At 47.1% G+C, this 22,274-nt stretch overlaps 1 protein-coding gene across 1 annotated transcript; it reads right to left on the reverse strand.

Annotated features, from left to right (window-relative positions):
- Positions 1–5,839: 5,839 nt before the first annotated feature.
- On the reverse strand, positions 5,840–21,641 carry LOC104264892 (cholesterol 24-hydroxylase). The gene is made up of 15 exons (XM_059819704.1): positions 21,514–21,641; positions 17,940–18,017; positions 17,580–17,661; positions 16,953–17,026; positions 16,174–16,260; positions 15,364–15,502; positions 14,643–14,753; positions 13,703–13,859; positions 13,309–13,371; positions 12,131–12,203; positions 11,620–11,704; positions 9,657–9,767; positions 9,304–9,392; positions 8,331–8,397; positions 5,840–7,447 (listed from the first exon to the last, which is right to left on the reverse strand). Exons 1-15 carry the CDS (start codon positions 21,639–21,641, stop codon positions 7,286–7,288), a joined length of 1,506 nt encoding a protein of 501 aa, XP_059675687.1. The 3' UTR covers positions 5,840–7,285.
- Positions 21,642–22,274: the final 633 nt, after the last annotated feature.

Consider the following 22,274-nt stretch of genomic DNA (forward strand, 5'->3'; position numbering starts at 1 on the left):
CCCCGCAGACGCCCGCCCCACCCTTCCAGCGGAGGCTGCTGATAGGAAACCACGCTGGTGCACGGGCGTGAATTTCGTCAGTCCTGCTAAAGTTAGGGCAGAACGCAGCTGAGGGATGTAAAACAGATTAGAATTAGTAAGAACTGAGATACCACGTTCCTGTGCCTTTGAAAAGTCTCAGGTTAGGTTTCTAAGAAAAGCAAACACTGGCGGTCTCTCTTACTGGAAGGATAAACCCTATTAGGTTGAAACAGCAACACACTGCCGAAAGCATGGAATTGTCATTTTTTCCAGGAAAAAAACCACCAAACCCCTCCTCCACCAAAACCAGCCAATCCAGGCAGAAAATGCAACTTTATCATTTATTTGTGAAGAAATCGATCAGCCTGGTGACACACGGCCAGCTCAGGGTTGCCTTCTGTGACACGCATGTACCTGCACAGAAGAGGAAAGCGTTACCGAGATGGCTGCGAGGAAGCGGGACAGGGTGCCTGCCTCGGCCCTGTCACCCGTTTTATACACGCGTCTGCACCGGGCGCTGCTGTGGAGAAAGTCAGTCGAGTTAGCTTAGGGCAAAGGCAGATGGAGTTATCTGCTTCTAGTTTAGGCGATACGCAGTGAACTCCCCACTGAGTGCCCTGAAACACCAGCCCAATGGGTTGATTCACTTCTCTATTTACCATTACACTGCTGGGTTAGAAATTAAAATAGTGCTCTGCCTCTCCGCCTGGTTTGCTTCGGTTTCTGCCATAATTTCTTCAGTGACATAACCAGCCTGGGGGACCCTCCCCAGGACGGGAGCAGGGTGATGCACAGCCTGATGCGGTAACCTCCTCCTGACAGCACACCTGGGTTTGGAGGATGCACGTCTCACTTTTCCTCTGCTAGCCGGGGTGGCTGCTATTTCCCAACCGCTGCCCTGTACCTGAGGGAAGCAGCTCTGCTGAGAGCCTGCAGTTTCTGCCTGCACCGGGAGGAGACCGGCAGGACACGGTGGGTGAGATTACACAGGGTTTGTCCCGGCCGTCAGCAAGAAGTGGGACCAACTTGGTCCTGCAGTGTTGCTGTTCAACGTCACAGGAGCAGCGTGTGAGACAGGGCACGAGTGGCAGCACCGCAGCGGAGCACAGCTGCTCTGTAAGACAGCAGGAAAAATGAACTCTGAATTCATCAGGACATTTCCAGATGAAACAGTTTGGGAGGGAAGGCAGACTCCGCAGTCTGATGATACATAAAATAATGTGGAAGATCTCAGGCCGCCTGTGCTTATCCATGCACGTATAGGCTAGGAACTGATCCCAGAACAGCTCTTTCAGTTGCTGAATTTCCTTTGTTGCTTTTTAACCTTAATAGCTCTTTAATTACTGCCCTTATTTTCAAATCCAGTATACATCTGTGTCATATTAATGAATATTCATTGTCACTGGAGAGCTATTAAATGCATTTTTACCTGTGTTTCCAAGGGAATAGATGCCAGCTGAGTGTAGTATTATCTAATTTCAGCCTGTCCTCAGCACCGTAATAATATCAAGACCTATTAGAAAAGAATCACAGATACATAAAAATAACAATGATTGATTATTTATTTGCTTTATAGGAGCTCTTAAGGATTCCAGCCAAGACCATGGCTCTGCTGTGCAAGGCTTCTTGCAGACAACGGCAGAAGAGGCGGCCTCGTTTGATGGAGCTGACACCTTGAAAGGGAAACACAGCAAAGTGCTGCAGCAAGGATGTAACAGGAGTACGTGGTCATTTGAGTGTCCTTTAGTTCCTTGGAGGGTTTGTGCAAACAAAAAGAAGGGAGAGGAGGTAAAGAGGGAAGAAATGGAAGGTGAGGGTGAGTGAAACGAGGATCAACACGTACCGGAAGAGCTGAAAAGACCTCACAGAGTTGGACCTCACCTCACCCTGGTGCTTGGTGCCAGTATCCCCTGTTAGGATCCTCAGGGTGGATCCAGCATAATCGCTTACTGGATACTGCTGGTGCCTCAGGCACTGGAGATGCTCCAGTGTCTGCTTGTAGCTTACAGTGCTGTCATCTTCTGAGGAAATGGAGTGAGAGCGAGGCTTAGTTAAATAAAGTCCATTTGAAAAGAAGAAAGCAGTTCTTTAATATTTTTACCGTGGGGACCATACTGGAGGAACAACTTCTCCTGCACCGGTCCAGTAAGTACACTAGCATGGGGTAAAGGGTCCAAGACCCTCAGCTGAACCTCAAGTGTGGGGGCACTATAGATAGGAAGCAAATCCTATAGATGGACCAGAGAGGAGAAGGACAGCTGAAGCATGAGACATCAGCGTGATGATGTTTCCACAGCGAAGGAGAGGAGATGTGTGGAAAGCAGCATTGCTGACAGAAGGAGGGGATGGAGCTAAAGAGGAAGGATGAGAGGCAGAAGTTCAGTATTGGAACAAAATAGCCTGCTAGCAGGGTTAGCCTACTGGTACAGACTGGCTCTAAAGACAGACAGTCTTCAGACTAGTCCAGACTGGAACAGTTAAGTGCCAGGTACGTTCCTAGGCACTGGCCCTTGATCTTCCCCATAGCCACATTGTTAGAGCAGCCCCTGGCCGCTAGCACAAGCAGGGCTTGCCACCAAACATTTTACACAGAGGTCTTATGTGAGAAGGGAAGGCATTGTAGAAAGTTTTCTGAGCCTGCTAGCTTTGACCTCTTAATGTCGTTTTATTTTCTGTTTTCTGAGCCTCCCTGCAGCTGAGTGGCTATGCGCCTACAGCAAGAAACTGAGGTCACAGGGAGCAAAACAGAGTAAAGGGCCCCCCTTTGGCTTCAGTGTCACCTGGGTGCAGCCTCCAAACCTCACCACAAGACAGGCAGTGATTAATTACATATAATGTCATCCAGAGCAGACCAAAGCATTGTCATGGGCAACAGGATGGAGAAACCTTAAAATGATCCTACAGAGATGCTGGCACAATTGCAGTATCCCATTGTGGGCAGTTCCCCCACCCCGCTGGTGCCTCCTTTGTCCCTGATGTGACTGAAGGAGTGAGGAAGAGCAGACCCACTGCCTCAGTGAGGAAATGTTATTCCTCTTCTAAAAGTGCTTCTTTTGTCCCTAAGTCCAGGAGAACACAAGATGTTGCAATTTGGGGGAAAACCGAGAGGAGGCGCAATAGTCCTGCTGGGCCCAGTACATCCCATCCCATCCCATCCCATCCCATCCCATCCCATCCCATCCCATCCCATCCCATCCCATCCCATCCCATCCCTCTCCTGTAATGCAGCAGAAGGAAGTTTCTGCCGGACTTTATTGCCTTTGCCGGCATGTGAGCACTGTGTGGAGATGGGTTGGGTATGTGTTGTGGACACCTGCTTTGTGATTGTCTTGTCTCAATAGCAGATGTTGCTTAGATCCAGGGAAGGCCTCCTGTTGCAGCTCTCATCGTATAACCACCCTGAGTGCAAATGCATGTATAGTTATCCTGTGTGGGCACTAGGCCCATGACATCCTAGGAGCACCAGGTTTTCTGAAGATGCAGTGATCAGATGTGCTGCACACCCCTAGCACAGTGCTCTAAAGCTGCTGCAGTGAAGAAAGCAACTAGGAGCTGGCCATGTCTGGATAGATGAGCCTGAAAGGGAACAAAAGCAGTTCCTGCTCTGCATACCTGGCTCCTGCAATAGAGGACAGTATCTTATGCATTCTTATCTACACTCATTCCCCCAGAGGCTATAGACGGAGCAGAATGCTGTCCACTGTCCAAAAAACATCAGGCTGTGCTATAATTGCAATGACTGTGATTGAATCCCATGCTTCCAAGCTTCTCCTGGCTTCCTGCAAGGGCTAGGAGGAGATTCCTCTCATGCAAAATTTTCCCACTTCCCTCCTGGCACTAATGCTAGCTGGGGTCCTCTCTGGAAATGCAGGTGAGTCTGTACAGGTGGTGTAGGTACAAACTGGGAGTCTCCTGTGCTCCCGACTAGCTGGGGTGAGAAAGGATCTCCTTCTACCATGCCAGCGGTGAAGGAATTTGCCTTCCTCTGAAAGACAGAGGCTCCTCTGGGTGCCTGTCCCCTAACTGGTTCCCTCCCATCCCAAGAGTTCTAAGCAGCAGCATTTTCCCTGTTTCTTGTCTATGATACTAATATAAAAGGGATAAGATCAAGCTCTTGGGTTAGCATAAAAAACCTGCAGAGAAATCCTAGGGGAAGTCCTCCCTCTGAGCACACACGTGAAATTCCTGGGCATCAATCCAGAAGAGGGAGACAAAGAGTTTATAGGTCTGTTGAGGGGATCAAAGAAACCTGCAGCAGCCATGGGTCAGAACAGGAGGAAGACTTAGATACCTCTGATAAAGAATCTTGGGAGTGAGTAGTGCCACCGGTGCCCTCACCTTTGCGGGCAGCTGCTTACCTTCACTCCTCCCAGCTGAGCTTCTGGCTGCCTCCAAAGAGTTCCTGTCCATCTGCAAGTGTGCACTTCAGGGGGGCAGGGTGAAAGCAAGAGGAGCTGCTGGAGGGCAGGCTCCTACCCGCAGGGTGCTGGGGCAGGAGCCGTCCTGAGCAGCCTGGCTTTGCAGTCCCACGTCAACTGAGAAATCTTTTTGTCTCCGGCCTCCAGGCACACCAGACGGGGCTGCGCTGGGCCCTGCCTGGGTGGCACCCAGGGAAAAATCACCCCACCAGCCATTTCCAAATTTTAATTTGCTTTACCCAAGAGTCAGGAAAAGGATAAGAAGGAAATGAGCTGCAGGTATGATACTTTCCTACAAGCAACTGGGAAGAGCACTGGGGAGACAGACCTTGCTCTCCTTTTTTGCCTTGCTGTCCACAATCCCTAGCAGAGTGCTTGGTGCAGATAATGATTGCTTGCCCCAGAAGTGAAGCAAGTTGTTTCTCTTCCCCAGAATAAGGAGAGGCTGTCCTTTTCTGTGGTGTCCAAGAAAGCTGCAGCCCCCAGGTCTTTTTATAGCCCATGGCAGGCACAGCTGTGTCTCCCTAGGCACTTCTGGCCTTAAGTTTCTCAACAGGGTTCGGCAGACCCTGTGCCAGCACCCAGCTGGCATACAGGGCCCCAGGGAGCAGCTTTTCTGAACCTGCTTCTTTTTTTTTGGCGGACAAGGGATCACCACCTGGCTGGGGGTGTGGGATGAAACCATGAGAACACTGCAGGGTGCTACTGATCGCAGGGCATCATCTTCTCCTGCGGCATGATGCCCTGGAGGAGCCGGGACAGTTTGTCTCCTGAGAGAGGGAGCTGTCAAGGCTGAGGAACGCTGCTTCTGTGGGGTGCATGGACAAGGAGAGCTTGCCATCTGCTGGAAAGCGATCAGCATCGACAGGCAGCAGTCTGGCCAGAGCTCTCGGATGCAGGAACAGGAGAAAGGCCTGTGTCAGCAGTCCCTGGAAAGCTGGATGGCATTTGGGCTTGCAGAGAGAGCAGGAAGAGTATCCTCTGAGGGGGGTAAGCACAGAGCAGGCAGAAAGCTCTGGCCTCAGGTAGATCGAGGTCTGACAAAACTCACTGCAGGGTTTTAACATGCTACCACCCTCATTGAGCCCTCCTTGGAGGTGTCGCTGTTGCAGAGGTAGCAGAAGTGAATACGTGTTTGTGTGACTAATGCATCTCGACTCATTCATTAGTAGGGCAGAGCAGAGAGTGGATGTGGTGGTTTCCTGCATTTCCACAGAACGATTTGCCAGTGTGTCAGCTTCCCCCACCGCTCCCTACACCACCAAGATACTTCTCTCCCTTGACATACTCTCAGGATTCAGCCTTTTGTTACGCCACCAGCACATCTAGCCCAACTGGCATTAAGCATCACGCTCCCGACCACGTCAGCTCCCAGGAACACATGTCCACCTGGATAGTCCTCAGTTTTCCCAATGAGATTTATTAATCTCTAGGAAGACACAAGCAGATCTTCAGCATAAAGGTGTGAAGAGCTGGTCTACCAATAGATGGACTAAACCATCCCTAGCAATACAAATATTGGTACCTCTGGGTATAAGTCATATCAATACATTGTATAACATTGCTTATGGTATCAAAAGCCGCATCAACCTTATTGGACTGCTATCCCACTGCTGCACTGAATGAGATGGTGCACAACAGGGGCAGAGCCAGGGAAAGCTCTGGGACATTACTCTCCTGGTGTGGAAACCACCACAGGAACTTGACAGTGTATAGACTGTGTTCTTGCCCTTTTAATTCAAAAAGGTAATAAATAACAGTGGCAGCACCAAATGTCTTGAATTCCCTATATTTCACAATAGAGGAGGCCCAAACTTGTATATTAGGTATCCACGTATTTCTCGAAGGTGGCATTTTCACAGGATTATTTTTTCCCTAGCAGAGCCAGGCTCCAAGTCTGCATGCAGTGAGCAATTTTGGCACATCTGCAGAAGAAGGGGGTGCAGGACCTTCTCCTGCTTCTGGCTCAAGTTGCAGATGTGCTTCTTCAGCAGCAATATAATTTTGAGCAGCATTTGGTTCCAGGCACTTACTTCCAACCCTGCCGTACCTACTAGACTGTCTGGTCCAAGCGTTCATGTAGCTTCATGGTGAGCCAGATGGGGAAAATGATCCAAGTTAAAATAAACCCAGCAAGACCCCCCCAAAAGAACAGTGTCTCAGGAGAATGAGCACAGGCTGTGGGGAGGGGTAGGAGGCAGAGCAGGAGAGCCCCCTTCTACAGCATGAATTGTGAATTTCCACTCTGAATAATACTGGAAGAAAAGTAGGAGAGACTGAAGAAAAATGAGGCAGAAGCAACAGGGAAAAGTGTGGCCAGCCTCTGATTTTTGTTTCAGATTGCTCCTATCAATTGTTCTTCTAATTTAGAGCAGGGATGGGAAAACTGCTTTGACCAAGAGAATAACTCCAAACTTCTCTTCCCAAGATCAGCCCAAATCTTGCATTCTACTAAGTTTTCTGACTTCATTGTGTAAGTAGGAAACTCCCTGAAAAAGGGCTTACTTAGACCATGTTGTGTTTTAAGTAAACTTAGTGGAAACTATCAGCTGGGATTTGAGTGTAGGTTTGTATGGAGCTCCAGGGATACTCCAGTGAAAGGATGTTCTTTTCCAAGTCTGGTCAGACCAAATAGTCTTTGCAATTCTAGATACGCTTCTAGATTGAAGATGCTCACTAGAGTGCCTCTCCTAAGGTTTTCTTCAGTAAATTATGATATCTAGAAAAAATTTCAGTCTAGTAATCCTCTAAAGTGGCCTGCAAAATCTAACCTTTGATTAGTGTGGACATCTTCAAAATTGGAAGAAATGCTACTACTACCATGTCATGCTCCCCTCCCTGAGTAGTCACACCTGGCAGCCTCTTGCAGGGCTCCTTGGCTTTAATTTACACATTACTCCATCTAGTGGCCTAAAGGTTCCAGCATCCAAGAGTTTAAAACTCTGCCCTGGTACCAGCTGGAATTCAAACCTCTGCAGCAATTTTGCCATCACCACTTTCGCCTCCATCTGTCAAGAAGAAAACAAAGTCATCGTCAGTGACAGCAAATACACCTTGGACTGCAGCTACTTAAAGGCAGTGTATTATGTCATGTTGCTTTGTCAATATAGAGATTTAAAAGTTAAATGTTACTCTGTTAATGCAGCTGGCTGAGTTTGGGCAGGAAGAGTTGCCTGGGGCTTCCTGGATTTGAAGACAACTGACAGGCACTAAGATCTGCCCCTGTGTTCATGTGTTAATGCCATTTTGGAAATCAGAGGTAAAACCAAGCACTTTAACCTGAAGATTTTGAGCACTGATGCTTAGATAAAGCACAGACCCAAAGAGCTGGCCTCCTATTGTCCTTCTGAAATGCTCTCTGCCATGCTCAGGTTCTCACATACTTCATTAAATTGTTTCTCCCATCCACGCAGGCCCCTCCTCGCCTTCTCAGAGCCAGTCCTGTCTTGTGCCCTTCTGCCAGCTGATGTTTTCCCTGCCTTGACTCTGCCAGCTGCAGCCACCGGACAGTCCCTTAGAGCCCCTGCACATCCCCGTGTGTCTGACCTCTGCTGGCAAAGGGATGTTGACTGTGATTCCCATCAGGCAGTCTGGATTAAAGCAGGGTGACCCAGGACAGTTCAGAGGCAGAGCAGCATGCTGCCCCATCCTCTGCAGGCACCTTGGCTGCATGCGGGAACGGGTGACATGGGACCAGTTCAGTACATGTATCTCACATGACAGTGTGAGAGACATGCCCTGTTGTGGTCACAGTGGGGATCTTCCCTCTGGAGGGATGAGGGTCAGTGCACCATCAGCGTGGCTGTTGGTTCCCCACCACCAGACACAGCCACCACACCCTGAGCTGGCCCAGTGCTCGCTAATGAAGCGTCATTCCAGGCCTCTGCTTACCTGTGCAAATACCTGCCCAATGCAGGATCGGGGTCCCAGGGAGAATGGAAAATAGCAGTAATATGGCCTACAAAGAAAAATGTTCAAAACTGTCACTCTGACAGCTTGGTTATAAAGAAGCAAGCAAACACTTCATCACAGCAGCAAGGAAATGGTCTAACTACCACCTTACCCAGCTGACTTGTTAAGACAATCTCCAAATTAACATTTCTTTGGTTCAGAGCAGCAATACAGCCCTAAAGCAAGTTTCCTCATCATCTCCACTTACTATATGGCTGAGCTCACAGAGCTGTTTTGTTGCATGCAAACCATATTTCAAAGCTGAATGTCAAGCGTACCATAAATGCTCTCCAGCCCATCACGGGGACGTAACGATCCACCCAATTATTGTTCCTTTGGGCAGCTCTGAACCACGTGAGTGAGGCGTTTGTTCCAGAAGACCAGACTAATGCTAGGCTGAAGTAAAACCCCTGGCTCACGAAGTAGTTAGACACAGGCACCAGCACCAACTATTTAGGTCACTGATGCCTCCCACTGCATTCCAGCTTACTGATGCAGATACAGCTTAGGCTGCCTGTCCATGTGGCTGAAGAGCATCTTCTGTCCCTCGGCCCCTTGTCCCCTCTCTAATGTGGAGACACTTTCAGCTCCCTGGGGCCAGGGCTGCCACACATTAAATGTTTGTATTGCATTAAGGCAAATATTCAACTTGGTTTTGGCCCAAAGCTTTGACCTCAATATAAACATTAAATAACATTAGTATTGGTCTTTTTTGCAAGGTATCACGTGGTCTAAAGAACTTCTGAACAGAAGCTGCACATTATTGCTCTCTATCTGCATTTGGGTAAAGATTTAGCATTACTCATACTGGAATGGAAAAATAGTTTTATTCTACTTTTTTTCCCCTTGAAATCTCTTCCTGTAATGGTTCCTTATTACATATTTAATAACCTGGGAGTAAAAAGAAACTCACTTAGGTGCATCTTTGCTAAATCGGTCTGGATTGAAAGTGAGTGGATCCTTGAAATACCTTTCCATCCTTCCCATTATATAAGTGCTGAACTGTCAAGAAAGAGTTTATTTGCATTAGTCAGGAGCAGCACACTAAAAATGCCTCTTTGGTGTCATAGGTGCAAAACCATAACTGTCTTCCACTCCACAGGCAAAAACAATCCAGAGTCCCAATTCATACCTCAGTTTTGCCCAACATTTCAGAGAGGCTAGCAGAAATATACCCATGGAGTGTTTTGACCCCCTGATACACAGATCCATTACACTTGGATTGACTGCAGCAGCTAAAAGCTGCTGCTGGTGGATGGGACTCACAACGAGCGTTGTGTTTGCAGGAATTCTGACGCCATCGATGACGTGCTCCTTCTCCATCCAGCGTACTGTCCCCGGGACAGGCGGGTACAGCCGCAGTGATTCCTTCAAAACCTGCATCAGCAAAAAGCACAAAAGGTCAGTTAGTTAATACAGTGTAGGAAGCCAAAATAAAATTAATCACCTCCCTATGCCCTTTCGCTTTAGCTAAATAGGAGCTTTTGACTTGTGGAACAGATGCTGGTGTATCTCCCTTGGACTCCTGTGGACAAAATACATGGCTAAGTCAGCCCCTTCAGGCCTGGTTCTTTCTTACAACTGGTAAAATACAGAGAAAAAGAAGCAAAAAACACAAGACATGCCATGCATTGAACAGATCTAACACCTCAAGTCAGGTCAACAACTAAGTGAAAAAGTACTGGGAAGCAAATTCAAAGTGAGTATCTAAGAGTGAAGTCTCATGCCACTGATAAGCTGTTCTTGGCACCGGCTGCCACGAGGATGGGTGGTTGCTCCCACCTTCTTCCCACTCCAAGCACTGTGCTCCCACTCCTGCCTTTGTCCTGCTTCTGCAGCTCGGGCAGCTGAGCCAGGTCAGAGCGCCAAAATGACAAAAAACAACCTGGCAAAGGAAAATGAATAGGGAACAGTGAGAAAAAAATGGAGTAAGACCAGTTCTTTTGGTGGCAGTGAGCTGTAAGAATGGCTTATTTCATCAAAGTGAAACCTAATTAACAGTGCACATTAGCATCGCACTGCAAATGCAATTAACGGTGTGTATGCACGAGTGGATTAATGAAAAAGAAGCATGGACAAAAGGATTCAGAATTGCCTGAGTGACAGGGGAAGAGTCCCATACTCCAGTAATGGACTGGCTCTGACCAAGGGTGACTGTGATTTTGGTTGTACAGATCCAAGCTTGTTCTGTTAAATAAACGGTCTGCTTTGAGAGGCTCTCATGTGATCTGTCCCAAAACTGAAGGGCTGAAAACCTCCTCCTAATTGGAGTGGTGTAATTGTGACGATGTTTGGAGAAGCCTAAGGAAACCTGCTGATTTCTGTAACCACAGAGACATGCCTTATGAGAAATACACCTTTGAAATCTATCCACTGTCAAAGCACAGTGATTTGTGGGATGGGACATGGCAAACGGTAAAACACCACCACCCACCTCAACAGGGTAGTTTAAGAGAAAAGCGATCATGGCAGACTACTAGAATCACAGGGAATTTAAGCAGGGAGAATAGCTAGCAGGACTGTGATTCAGCCTCTCCTGAGGGCTACTGGTGTCCCCCATCTTGTGAAAAAGAATACGCAACACAAATGCTGGCAAGTAGCCAAGCCCTAGCTTTGCAGTTCATTACACACCAGCATTTCTACACACAAGACCTCTTTTAGGACCAAACTTTTTTTTCCCCGAGTGACTGAAGACAGTTTCAAGACTGAATAATAAAATATTGAAATTGCAAAATATAGCCATTATTTTTGGATGTCCTCAAATCCCGCTGAGTTTATGGTGCATGATGAGATCATAGCTGGAAATGCTTTAACAATAATCAAATAAAAATAGAGCTGTGAGTTTGGGACGTAACTGGGACTCAGGCACAGGTTGGGCTTGAAGTTGCAAACCCGTCTTAAAATACAGCTATGGTTTCAGCTTAAAACAGGTAGGGATTAAGCAACTCCACTCTAGCTCCCAGCTTGGTAATAATTAAAGAAAGCAGTGAAGGAATTGCGTGGAATTTTGGAAAGAAATTCAAGGAGCTTCCTTCCCAGCAAGGCTGGGCTGCTGCAAACGCCTCATGGTACCTGCTTGCCGACTCTCTGGAGACAAACACCATCAGGATCAAATATTGGCATTGCTTTTAAAATTTTTAAAGTGTGGGGCTTCTCTTGGCAGTCCCATGAGATGGCAGGAGTGCTACCAAACAGCTCTGACTAGTATTTTACCTCACTCCTAAAGTACCTGTGATAAGTAGGTTAGTTTGCCAAGATCCTCATAGTCAATGTCTCTCTTGGCACCAAGAACTTCATCCACTTCGGCCTGAAGCCTGCAGTTAAATTAAAAAATGTTAGTTGCAGATGCCCATTTCTTGCTAGGCAAGTTGGCAAATTACATTTTTTACTTTCCAGACACTGAGTTGGACTTTGACTCCTGTCCTCAGGCAAAATGCCTATAGACTCCCAGCCAGCTTGCCTGAACTTGTGCCTCATATCAGAATGGAGTAATGTTTGTACAACGCAGCTGAATCGGGCAGGACTCATAACCACCTTTGTATAAAGTCTTTGAAAAAAATTACTTAAGATTAATTATTCCAATTCCATCTAAGCTTTTTTAACATTTTAGATATATTGGGACTATGAAGCGGTTTATTTTGGAAGGAAGGCTAGAATTTATTGGGAATTGATCCTAGCTTTTTAATAATCCTTATAATTAAGTTCACCTTGAAATTAACAGCAAATTGGAGCACACGTACCTTTCCAGTATTTCAGGATGCTGAGCCAGTGCCATTACTGTAAATGACAACTGATTGGCCGTCGTTTCATGACCTAACAACACCAAAAATTGGTTTAAAGGTTAATATGAAATAATAACATGATACAAAGATGGTCTACTAGTGTGATTGTGAAGAGGAAACTTTAAACGTCAGGGCCCGAATGTTTCATTTCAAGTATGCTAGATATTAAAGGAAACACTGAAAGGGATGCAAATTCTATGTAAGGAGCTTTCAAGACTGACAAGAACAAGACAGAGGTGGTAAAGACACAAGCCGTCTTGCTCAACTCAAAGCTGCAGTGGCTGCATACAGCACCTACTGGTTATGAGCTCCCCAACAGGAGGGCCAGTGAGGTTCAATATTTGCCTTGTCATACTATGGGACACACAGTCCTGCCAAGAAGCAAGGATTTACTGGTTTTGAGGAAAAACAGAGCTTCTAACCATCTTTCTTTGAAATGTCTGCTTTATGTGGACAGTTTTCATTTTTTCATGGATAGGCGTAAGTATTATTCTAAAGCATTACAGAAAACAGACTTCTGCAAAGATGCATTTGTTGTAATAACATCTTTCTTGTGAAAGCACAGTGTTTTGACTTCATCTTCTTAGGAACCTACTGACTTGCCAGATCAATCTTTCTACGTCGTTTACCTCACGTATCATCTCGGCCCCTGCTTCTTCTGATAGGCTTGACAGTGCCCTCTCCTACCAAGCGTTGACTAATGCTCTTAAGGCAAGAATGGCATTTAATCGTGTGGGTGAGGCGATGCAAAGACATGTGGAATATGTTAAAGATGCTTTCAGTGGGGTTTAGCAGAATCTGGAGGAAGGGCTAGAACCCCATGAGGAATAGCCTTGCACCCCAGCAGGCAATGCTGCCCTCTGCACCGCAGGTTGGAAACCACTGGCCTGGTATTATTTGCTGTGTTGATATGACCAAAAGAGGATAACGTATCATTTGTCTATGAGAAAACTAAGAATTCTCTTCAGACCTCGCCCAGCTGGTCCTACGCCAGTGTAATACTGCTGTCTTCCAAGTGACTCCTGGTTACAGCAGCCTCACATGGAGAGAACAAGAACATTAATCATGACCCTGTAGATGGCCCAAGAATGAGTACAGCTTCCCACATGACGTATCCAAACAAAATAGCTACCAACCCGCAACAAAGAAAGTGATAAAGTTATCCAGAATGCTTTCATCATCTCTAGTTTCCTCCAGAGCTGTCAAGAGAAAAAAAGCAAATGAGATTAGAAAATGTCCCCGTGCCCCAGCTGGAACAGACAGAATGTTCTGCCCTGTTTCGCACATGTTGTCTGAGGTGGCATCAGGAGGGGATGCTGAGCAGGCAGCTCAGCGGTGACTTGTGACCAGTATTTGATCCAACACAAAGGAACAGGGACTTTTCAAAGCAACTCTCACTATCTTCAGCATGAAAAAACCCTCCTGAAGACAACCGAGGATCAAAGTTCAGATCCCCAAAATAAGCCTCCCCAAATCTCATGGCAAAACATGCCACAGACAAATTAACTCCAACAGCAATGTGTCCCCTACCATCTCCTTTCAGTATCTGCGTAAGAATATCCCGTGTGGCTTCCTTCCCATTCTGGATGGCCTCTCTCCTCTGGTCAATGCACTCCTTCCCCACACGCCGCAGCAGCCTCACACTCTCCTTGACCTCCTTTACCAGCTTCTGTTTCCCTGGCATGTACTGAATACAGAATTTCTTTAGTCATTTTAGTCCTTTTCCTGGTAAAAAATATTGCCAGTGTTATTTTTCAAGCGAGCACCTTGTTTTCTGCTAAATGACATTTATCACAACAACGTCTCTCCACGGAACAAAGTGAACATCCCCAAGGTAAAAGGTTTGGGCTGAAATGAGAAATACTCCAATCTGGGCATGCTGATAACCTGCCTTGTCAGAGATGATGTTTTGAGCACCGTGAGCAAAATTCCTCACCTCTCCATGGAGAGAAACTGCAGCATGCAATACAGAATCTCACCTCTGGGCCCAAAAAGGAAAACAGGAGCTCTAAAAGCCTGAACTACAGCTTTCATGAGAAAATGTGGAATGATTTTTAACTTAAATATTTCAGATTACATCCATAATTTCCTAGTATATGAATTTTGGTCAAAAATATAATTTTTTTTTATGGTAAGAAAGTTCAAGTTTCTTCCACCTTGAGTGAAGGCTGCCATCCTTCTTGGACAAATGGCAAAAATTTCAATTTTTGGAGTGATGGGGGGGAAAGTGTGAAAACACATGAGAAGAGGACACATGCAGGGGGGGAAGGGAAGGCAGAAAGACAGAAAGGAAGTGTTAAATGTTAATTTTGCAAGTGTTTTAAAGCCCTAATGAATTTTATCTTGATGCACGTTGGTGGGCAAAAGCTACTGATGACCCTTTCCTCGTGGCACAGCTCCGGCTCACTCGTGCAGGAGCAGGGGCTCCAGCTGGACGCGAGGAGAGGACCGAAGTGAGGTGCATACAGACCTGCACGAGGGGGATGCGTGTCTTGGTCATTCCCTCCAAAACCATGGTCACAGCGTGCGGGAAAGGTGTCTGGTCATCACTCAGTGCATTTAATTCCAAACCAAAAGCTACCTGAGGAGCAGGAGAGAAAAAGGCAGCAACTTGCTGTATCCTCCTGGCTCCCTGGGGCTGGGATGTAAGAGCAAGACAGCCTCACACTGCCACCTTTTCCCCTAAAAATACCTCAGGCTAGATCCTGCCTTGCAGGAGGCTGCGAGGGAAGGGTAATATCTACATTAGGCTTCCTCCTTATTTGTGGGGATTAATAATTTACTATTACTCTCCATTCATCCCAAACTGTTTTGCACAGAGAAGGGAAAAGCCGGCGTAAGGCAGACTTCGTGCTAACATATAAAGGTAATAATACAACATCCATATGTAAATGAGCACTCGTGTGCCCCTTTTGGTGCGGAGGGGTGTGAGGGATAAGGCTGTAAGGGCTTTTGCCAAGGGTCCCCATCCTGCAGGCCACACCTAGGCTGTACAGACCCTTCCCTAACTGCCCCTTCCTATGGCTCAGCCGAATGCAAGTGGCACAGTTAGTCCTTCAAGTCTTCCGGCACTGCTGAGTAGAGGTCTTGTTCTCTGGCTCCGGCTCCTGATCCCATCCTGCTGCCAGTACCTGTTACTTCCATTCCTTCCTGCCAGTTGCAGAGGAAACAAGAAAGTAGACAGCTGGTACCTTTGCAATGATATCCATAGTCACCCGGTTCATCATCGTCAGCATGCTAAACTCTTTTTTTCCATCTGCCTTTTCCTTTAGCTTCTCCATCAGCTCCTCTGCTTTTTCATTAAAAGTTTCCATCAGACCAATCAGGTAGCTGAACAATGAATAAAAATGAGTGATGGAGGCTCTGAAGAGGACATCTTTGCTCAGGCAAAATTACCTTCATTATTTTCCATAGAAAACTGTAAACATTTTTTCTATTTGTAATAAATTTGCCTTAATACTTTAAAAAAGCGAACAGGTACAATGAGCTAAATTATTCTTATAGCAGCCCTGCTCCGTCCTGCCATGCAAACAATGGCTTTTGTGGCAAAGGGCTTCGGCCTGTGCACGCCAAAGCAAACGGACTTTATCTTCAGACCCTAAATGCAATGCATCAAGGCACACACAAGCAAACCAGACCAACCCCCTGCTTATCAATCACACTGTATCTCCCATAGGGAATCACTCAGGTGAATGATGAGGCTTGCCCATGTCAAATCCCCGAGGTCTTTTTTCCAACAGGATAAGGCAGCCATCACCACACTCCTGGATACACAACCCTAGGACTTTCCTGCCATTACTGAGTTCATATGGGTGTCACTGCCCCATGGGAAGTCTGGTCAAATTATACTTGTCATGGAAATGGTGCACTGGGCTAAGTAAAACGTGATTTTGGCACTAAATGTTTTTTTTTTTTTTCTCTTTCTAAATATCAACAACAGGGACAATAATGAAAATACAGTAGAAATAACAGCTAGATCATCCCAGAGATATTTGCCTTACGTTCGGCTGAAAGCTGGATCCATTATCTTCCGCTGCTTGTGCCAATGCTCATGGTTGCAAACAGTTACCAAGCCATTCCCTAGAAACCTAGCATTTAGGAAAACAAGGAAAGGAACAGTTTTCAGCAAGGCAGCCAACCGAACTCTGTGTAGTCACAAAAATAACTCTTCTACATCTACTTTCTTGTATTTTTCCCATGTGTAGGGAGCACCATGCTGCTTTGAATACACAGTTGTTGCATCACAGTGGACAAGGACTGAACTGCAGATATGTTTTGCCTGGTAGGTGTGGACTGCTAAGTCCAATAAGATGCTGACACATTACAGCTGTTATGCAAATAATTAATATAATAACTGGATTATTATATTTTTATAAGCTTCATGCTAACAGAGAAAAATCCCCTTTTTGTTATTGAACTTATGCATGGGAGTTTCCAGTTCCTCAAGGAATAATTCAGTGCTCTAAAAATTTAAGTGAGAAGTTTGATGATGGTCTTGAGCAAACTATTCTGAGACTAACTGAACATCCACAGGGGGAAAAAAAAAAATATATATATGATTGAGGTAAAAAAAATTTCAACATAACCTCCTCTCTGACTGGGAAGACATTTGATTCGACATATAATTTAATAGGTACATGCTGCTTACATATGTCTGGAATTAGTCATTAATCCCCACACTAAGGGAAATGGTCCAAGTCAAAATAAGTGTCATGCCTGTGACATTATTAATCTTTCACTCATTTTCAGATCACAATGGCTTCAGATGGGTTTCGCCTACCTCTCACCAAATATGTTGAAGATACGACCGTACACCAGCCGATCCTTTGGGTACTGTGGTGACATCAAGAATTTCTAAAATCAAATCTCAGGTCAGTGAATACTGAGTGCAATCTGTTTCCCAGACAAAACATAAAAAGCCACTCACACGTTCACTCTTTTCCTCCTGTAGCAATAGTCTGAAGACGAAATGAATTAGTTGGTGTGCCCTGATTCCCCAGTTCCCATGCTGCTAGCTTGTTTTGCATGCCTCTAGCACTTTTTGCGCAATGACCCGAAATCTCACTCTGTGGTTATTGCAAAGATTTAGAGGAAGAAATTCAGTCCCTTGTGCCTCACTCATTTGAGATATGAAGCTCTTGCAGAGAGTCTGCTTTTCAGAAATGGTGGATGCTTACTCTATCTGCTGTTTAAATAAAGGCAACAAAGTAAAACAACTGACCAAGGAAGAAAATAAATCAGGACAGTGCAGAGAGCAGAGCACCTCATCCTCCTAACCCAGCCAGAGCCACCCTCTCCGCAGGCACAGACTGGCTACACCGTGCTGCCCTGAACATCAGGCACCACCTCTCTCTTTCTGGAGGGATGGACCGATCCCCATTGTCGATTTGGCTTTATTTTGCAGTACCTTCACTCCTTCAGGACTCAGAATCAATACTGTGACTCTGTGAAAGGCATTAAGCCGTACAATAGGTCCGTATTTCTCTGCCCTACAAGAAGAGAAGGGGGGAAAAAAAAAAAAGAGAATTATGGTACAAACCACCAACATGTAACAGTTCAGACCTAATACCCTCAAAGGACCAAAGCAGCATATACTGGGAACTACTGCAGTCTTCAGCGAATAAAGCCATTAAGAGAAAGATCAATGCTCTCTCTCTCTAGGTCCTCTACCAACCTTCTGAATGTAATTCAGGGCCTCTGTGACTTGATTTCCCAGTTTGTGCTACAGGGCTACCCCGTTTGATGTTACTGATGCGTCTCAACTTACCACTGCAGGAAGAGATCATGCATAAACTCCTGTTTCCTCAGCATTCGCCAAAAGATTGGCAGATGTCCAAATAAAAAGCTGCAGAAAATGAAGGTTAAGAGTGTCACAAGGATGCCAACATAGGGTTTTGTATGGATTGCAATCCTTGTTGCTCAGTGATGCAATACTAGTGTTGCTCATGTTTTCCTCCTTGTAAGGGAAGATAAAAATAACACCTAGCTGTGCCAATGCCCAGCCCTCACATGGGTAAGCTGGAGACCAGGGTCAGGCTGGTGCACTCGTGCAGCCAGGAAGACCAGTGCAGAGACACAGGACAAGGTCTCTTTTGCTGCTGTATTATAGGAGACGTTCAGTTCTGGGTGGGAGCTCCCAGCAAACTGCTTTGCTCTTTGCCTAGCTGACTGAATCTCCGCTGCAGCTATTACGTTTCTGTATATGCAACAGATATTTGCATTAAGTATTTTTTAATACATGCTCAGTCCTGGTAAGCGTAACTTTGGTTCTGTCAATGGAGTTAAACTAAGTAAAATTAAGAATGGTCTCCTTCTGTCTAAAGCCACGTCACCTCAAATGCTGAAAAAAAGAGAACAACCTAGAAGGATAATCACTCGTCAGTATGGAAATGGCAGAAATGTATAAAAAGGGTTAACTCTTCAAATACAATAGCTGTATTAAAAAGTCAGAGATCAATTCCTTCCTTTGGCTGCGAGTGGCAAATTCCCATCGGCTTTGCACACATCTGAAGGAAGATTTGGCCAAGCTCCTCTCTAAATGAAGCAAGCTGTGCTTGAGATCTGTTTTCCATTTGAGAGACAGACAGCCATGCTATCGTCCTTTTCAGTATAAACAAGCTATAGGGGAAAAACAGGCTCTTATTTTATTTCTGTTGGAACCAGGAGGTGCTTAAAATAACAAGCACTCAAAGTTACCAAACATCTACAGAAACTTTTAATACTTCACTTGTTTGACTCCTCCATTGTAAGTGGACTCCAAAAAGATGTGAAAGCCCCAAATATGACAGATGAGTCCTTCGTTAGCTAAAGCTCCACAAACCGCTCTATCTGCACTGCACAAAGCAAGATCCCACTTATGGCTCCTCTTGTGTGACACATGAATCCTCAGAGATATTTTTCATCCCCTGTCCCATCACTACCCAATTAAGTCAGGTGTTACAACAGGCCTAAAACATTCATCCGCTAATGAGAAGTTCCAATTACTTACTGCATGCCATGAAAAAACTAAACAAGGGCTTGGTTTGGGATATATAAGTATGCGACACTATCATCTGAAAACATTTATTTGCGAAGAAATCCCTTTTCCCCTTTTCTTGCTATTGGATCTTTAACATGAAGCAAACCTTTGAAGGGACAACCTTCTCTTTCCACAGGTGAGCCATTCACATGGTAGAAAGGACACAAAGCCACTAGGACTCACTTTTCCAGTCTGTCCTGCACAACTCTCCTTTAGAGATGTGCTGTGTTAGTTCTGATAAAACAGATCAGCCCAGGAAATCAAGGGTGTTAACTTAATGTTGTCATCATGCAGCCATGACCCTAAACAAGGTCTAGGGTTTCGATAAGATCCTGTTGTACTTCATCCTAAAACAAGGCTTTCTTAAGCTTTTATCAAAGGGAAAGAGCCAAGGGCAAAGGGAAGGTCATGTATCTGGGACAGAATAACACCTTGAAATGATACAGGCTGGGGGCTGGCTGGCTGGGGAGCAGATCTGCTGACCACAACCTGGGGGCTTGTCCCAGTGGACAGAAGCCAGCCTTTGCTTCTGGTGCTGCTCTTCTCCAGTTTACCAGACACAGTCTCAGCTGAGAAGTGTTTAGATTTGGATGAATCCCATTTCAGAGTAATTTGGGTTGGCAAGGTCCTCTAGAGGCCACCAGTCCGGTCCCCTGCTCCAGGCCAGTCAACATCAGAGCTATGTTACACGGCTCAGGGCCTCACCCAGTCACTTGTGCCAGCGTTTGAGCACTCTCATGGTGAAGGCGTTTGCCTTACACCTAACGGGGATCTCCCTTGAGACAACATGTGCCCATTGCCCCTTGTCCTTCATTTTGCAACTCTAAGGACAGTCTGGCCCCACCTTCTCAAAACCACCCATTAGGTAGCTGAACACAGCCACTGGCTCCCCTCCGCCCTTCAGTGGCCACTTCTCCACCCAAAGCAAGCCCAGATCTCAGCATCCCCACCATCCTGGCTGCCCTCCACTGGACTCACCCCAGTTTGTCAATGTCTTTCTTGTACTGGAGAGACTACCACCACACACAGCACCTGGCTTTACCCTTTTTTTTTTTTTTTTTTATAATTGACTTTTTAGAGCCGGAGGTATTTGATTTTCCTTACCTTGGACATGTAGAAGTGGAAGTGTTTGTGTGACAGGTACTGAAATGGGGGTTTTGGACTGTCCCTGGCAATTTAGACTTTTGAAAAGTTACAAAGTACTGCGAGCTCACATGACATACTAGCTGCCACCTAGACATACCGGTACTAGAAACCTTCCTGGGAAGGATCCTAGGGTGATGACTAAAATCAAGCCTCAAACCCCGAAGAAGGGACAGAAAAGCAGCCACAGGGTTCCTCAAGCTGCCAATATTTTAAGGTGTTACTTCGCACCTTGAAATAAACCTAAGGACAAGCAGGTTCAGGTATGACAAAATCCATCCTCTCTCTAATCTTAGTATCTGGCCCTGATTACACAAGTGAAAGTTGGAGTTAAGCAGCCAAGCTTGCTGTCCCTGTAGGACTGTTTGGTAAGACAGTGCTGGTGCAGTGCCTCTTCCCGTGGCACGTTATGCATACGCACCCAAAGGTGAGGTTGTATGGGAAGCCCACAACATTCCTGGAAGAACTGTGTCTCCTTGTGACAGCGCTGCCACTACCCTGAGGCAGCTACCTTTTTGTTTTGTCTTGTTTTTGTTGGCAGAAACCAAACACCTAGCTCATGAGGGAGAGCAGGGAAGGTGCCTGGTGGAGTTAGTGTCCATGTGCCCCTTGGAGCTGTGTGGGAGGGCAGGTAGCGCCGGCCCAGTGCAGAGAGCCCCTCCTGCACGGCTCACGCTGCTGTCAGGTCCCTCTGTGGCATCATAAGCAAACCAGGTGGGCAACTCTGAAGTGCTCGTTTCATGCTGCTGTGGCCACCTGGAGCGACCAGCCGGGCAGAGGCAGCCCAAGCCAGCCAGGCAGCGCGGCAGGGCGGGGCGGCGGGACCCCCGGCGACGCCCGATGGTGCCAGCCTTTCCCGGGAAGCAGGCGCCTGTGTGCGCTCTTCCGAGCCCGCCTGTGCTCCTCGACGTTGTCCCTGCCCGCACCGGCAAGGCCCTGGCCCGTCCCGGCAGGTCGCCCTGCAGAGACACGGGCTGGAGTGTTTATCTTCCGCGCTGACATCTTCTCACGGCTCGCGTCTGGCAGCGGCACCAGCCAGGGTGCAAGGTCCACCGCTGGGGCCACCTCGGGGACGGCCGTCGGGGCTAACGCCAACGGCGGGAGTCGCTCTGCAGACGCCTGAAAACCCCACCGCAGGTGCCCGTCTCCTCACCCCGACCCGGCCTTGCCAGCCCCTTACCTCTCCCGCGGGACGCCGGGGATGTGGTCGTACTTCGCGTGGATGTACTTGACGTAGCCGCAGTACAGGCCGCAGGCCAGGAGGGAGAGCGCCAGCAGGAGGCCCCCCGCCGCCCCCAGCGCCTCCATCGCCCGCGGGCGGCCGGCTGCCAGCGCCGCCCCTCCCCAGGCAGCGGGCGGCCTGCGCGGCCGAGGCGGGCCCGGAGAGTCCCCGGCTGTGGGGAGGGCTGCGGGCGGGGCCGGCCCCGCTTAAAGAGCCCGGCGGCAGCGGGGCAGGCGGGGGGAGGCGGGTGTCGGGGGGCTGAGCAGGTGGCCCCGCTGCGGGTCCAAATACACGGGGCAACTGCCTGGCCGGAGTATATTTTGAGGGGGGGTGGGGGTGTGTGGGGGGTGTGTGTCCTTCAGATGTTTGTTTGCAGAAGGTTTTTAAGTAAGGCTCATCACTGAAGGCTCTTAGACGAGCGAAGCCTCGCAAGTCAGGGAAGACAGAGGCTCTGTGTTGACTTTTAACTGTTCAAAATACAAGGTGCCAGGGGAATATACTGTTGATGCTGTAGGAATCAATAGATGAAGATTTTCAGAGCAGTCTGCTTTGGGGCCCGTGTTACACAACGTACTCATTCATCATCGAGACACAGGAATGAGAGACGATACAGTTTTATTCAAAAGAGGTGATCTAAAGCTGACTGCCGTGAATTGCATAAGGATCGCAGGACACAAGGGACCAAGCCATAAAAGGATGGAAATTCATTTCTGGTAAAT

Source organism: Gavia stellata, chromosome 7, assembly GCF_030936135.1.
Source record: "Gavia stellata isolate bGavSte3 chromosome 7, bGavSte3.hap2, whole genome shotgun sequence".
In the NCBI taxonomy this organism is placed as follows: Eukaryota; Metazoa; Chordata; class Aves; order Gaviiformes; family Gaviidae; genus Gavia; species Gavia stellata.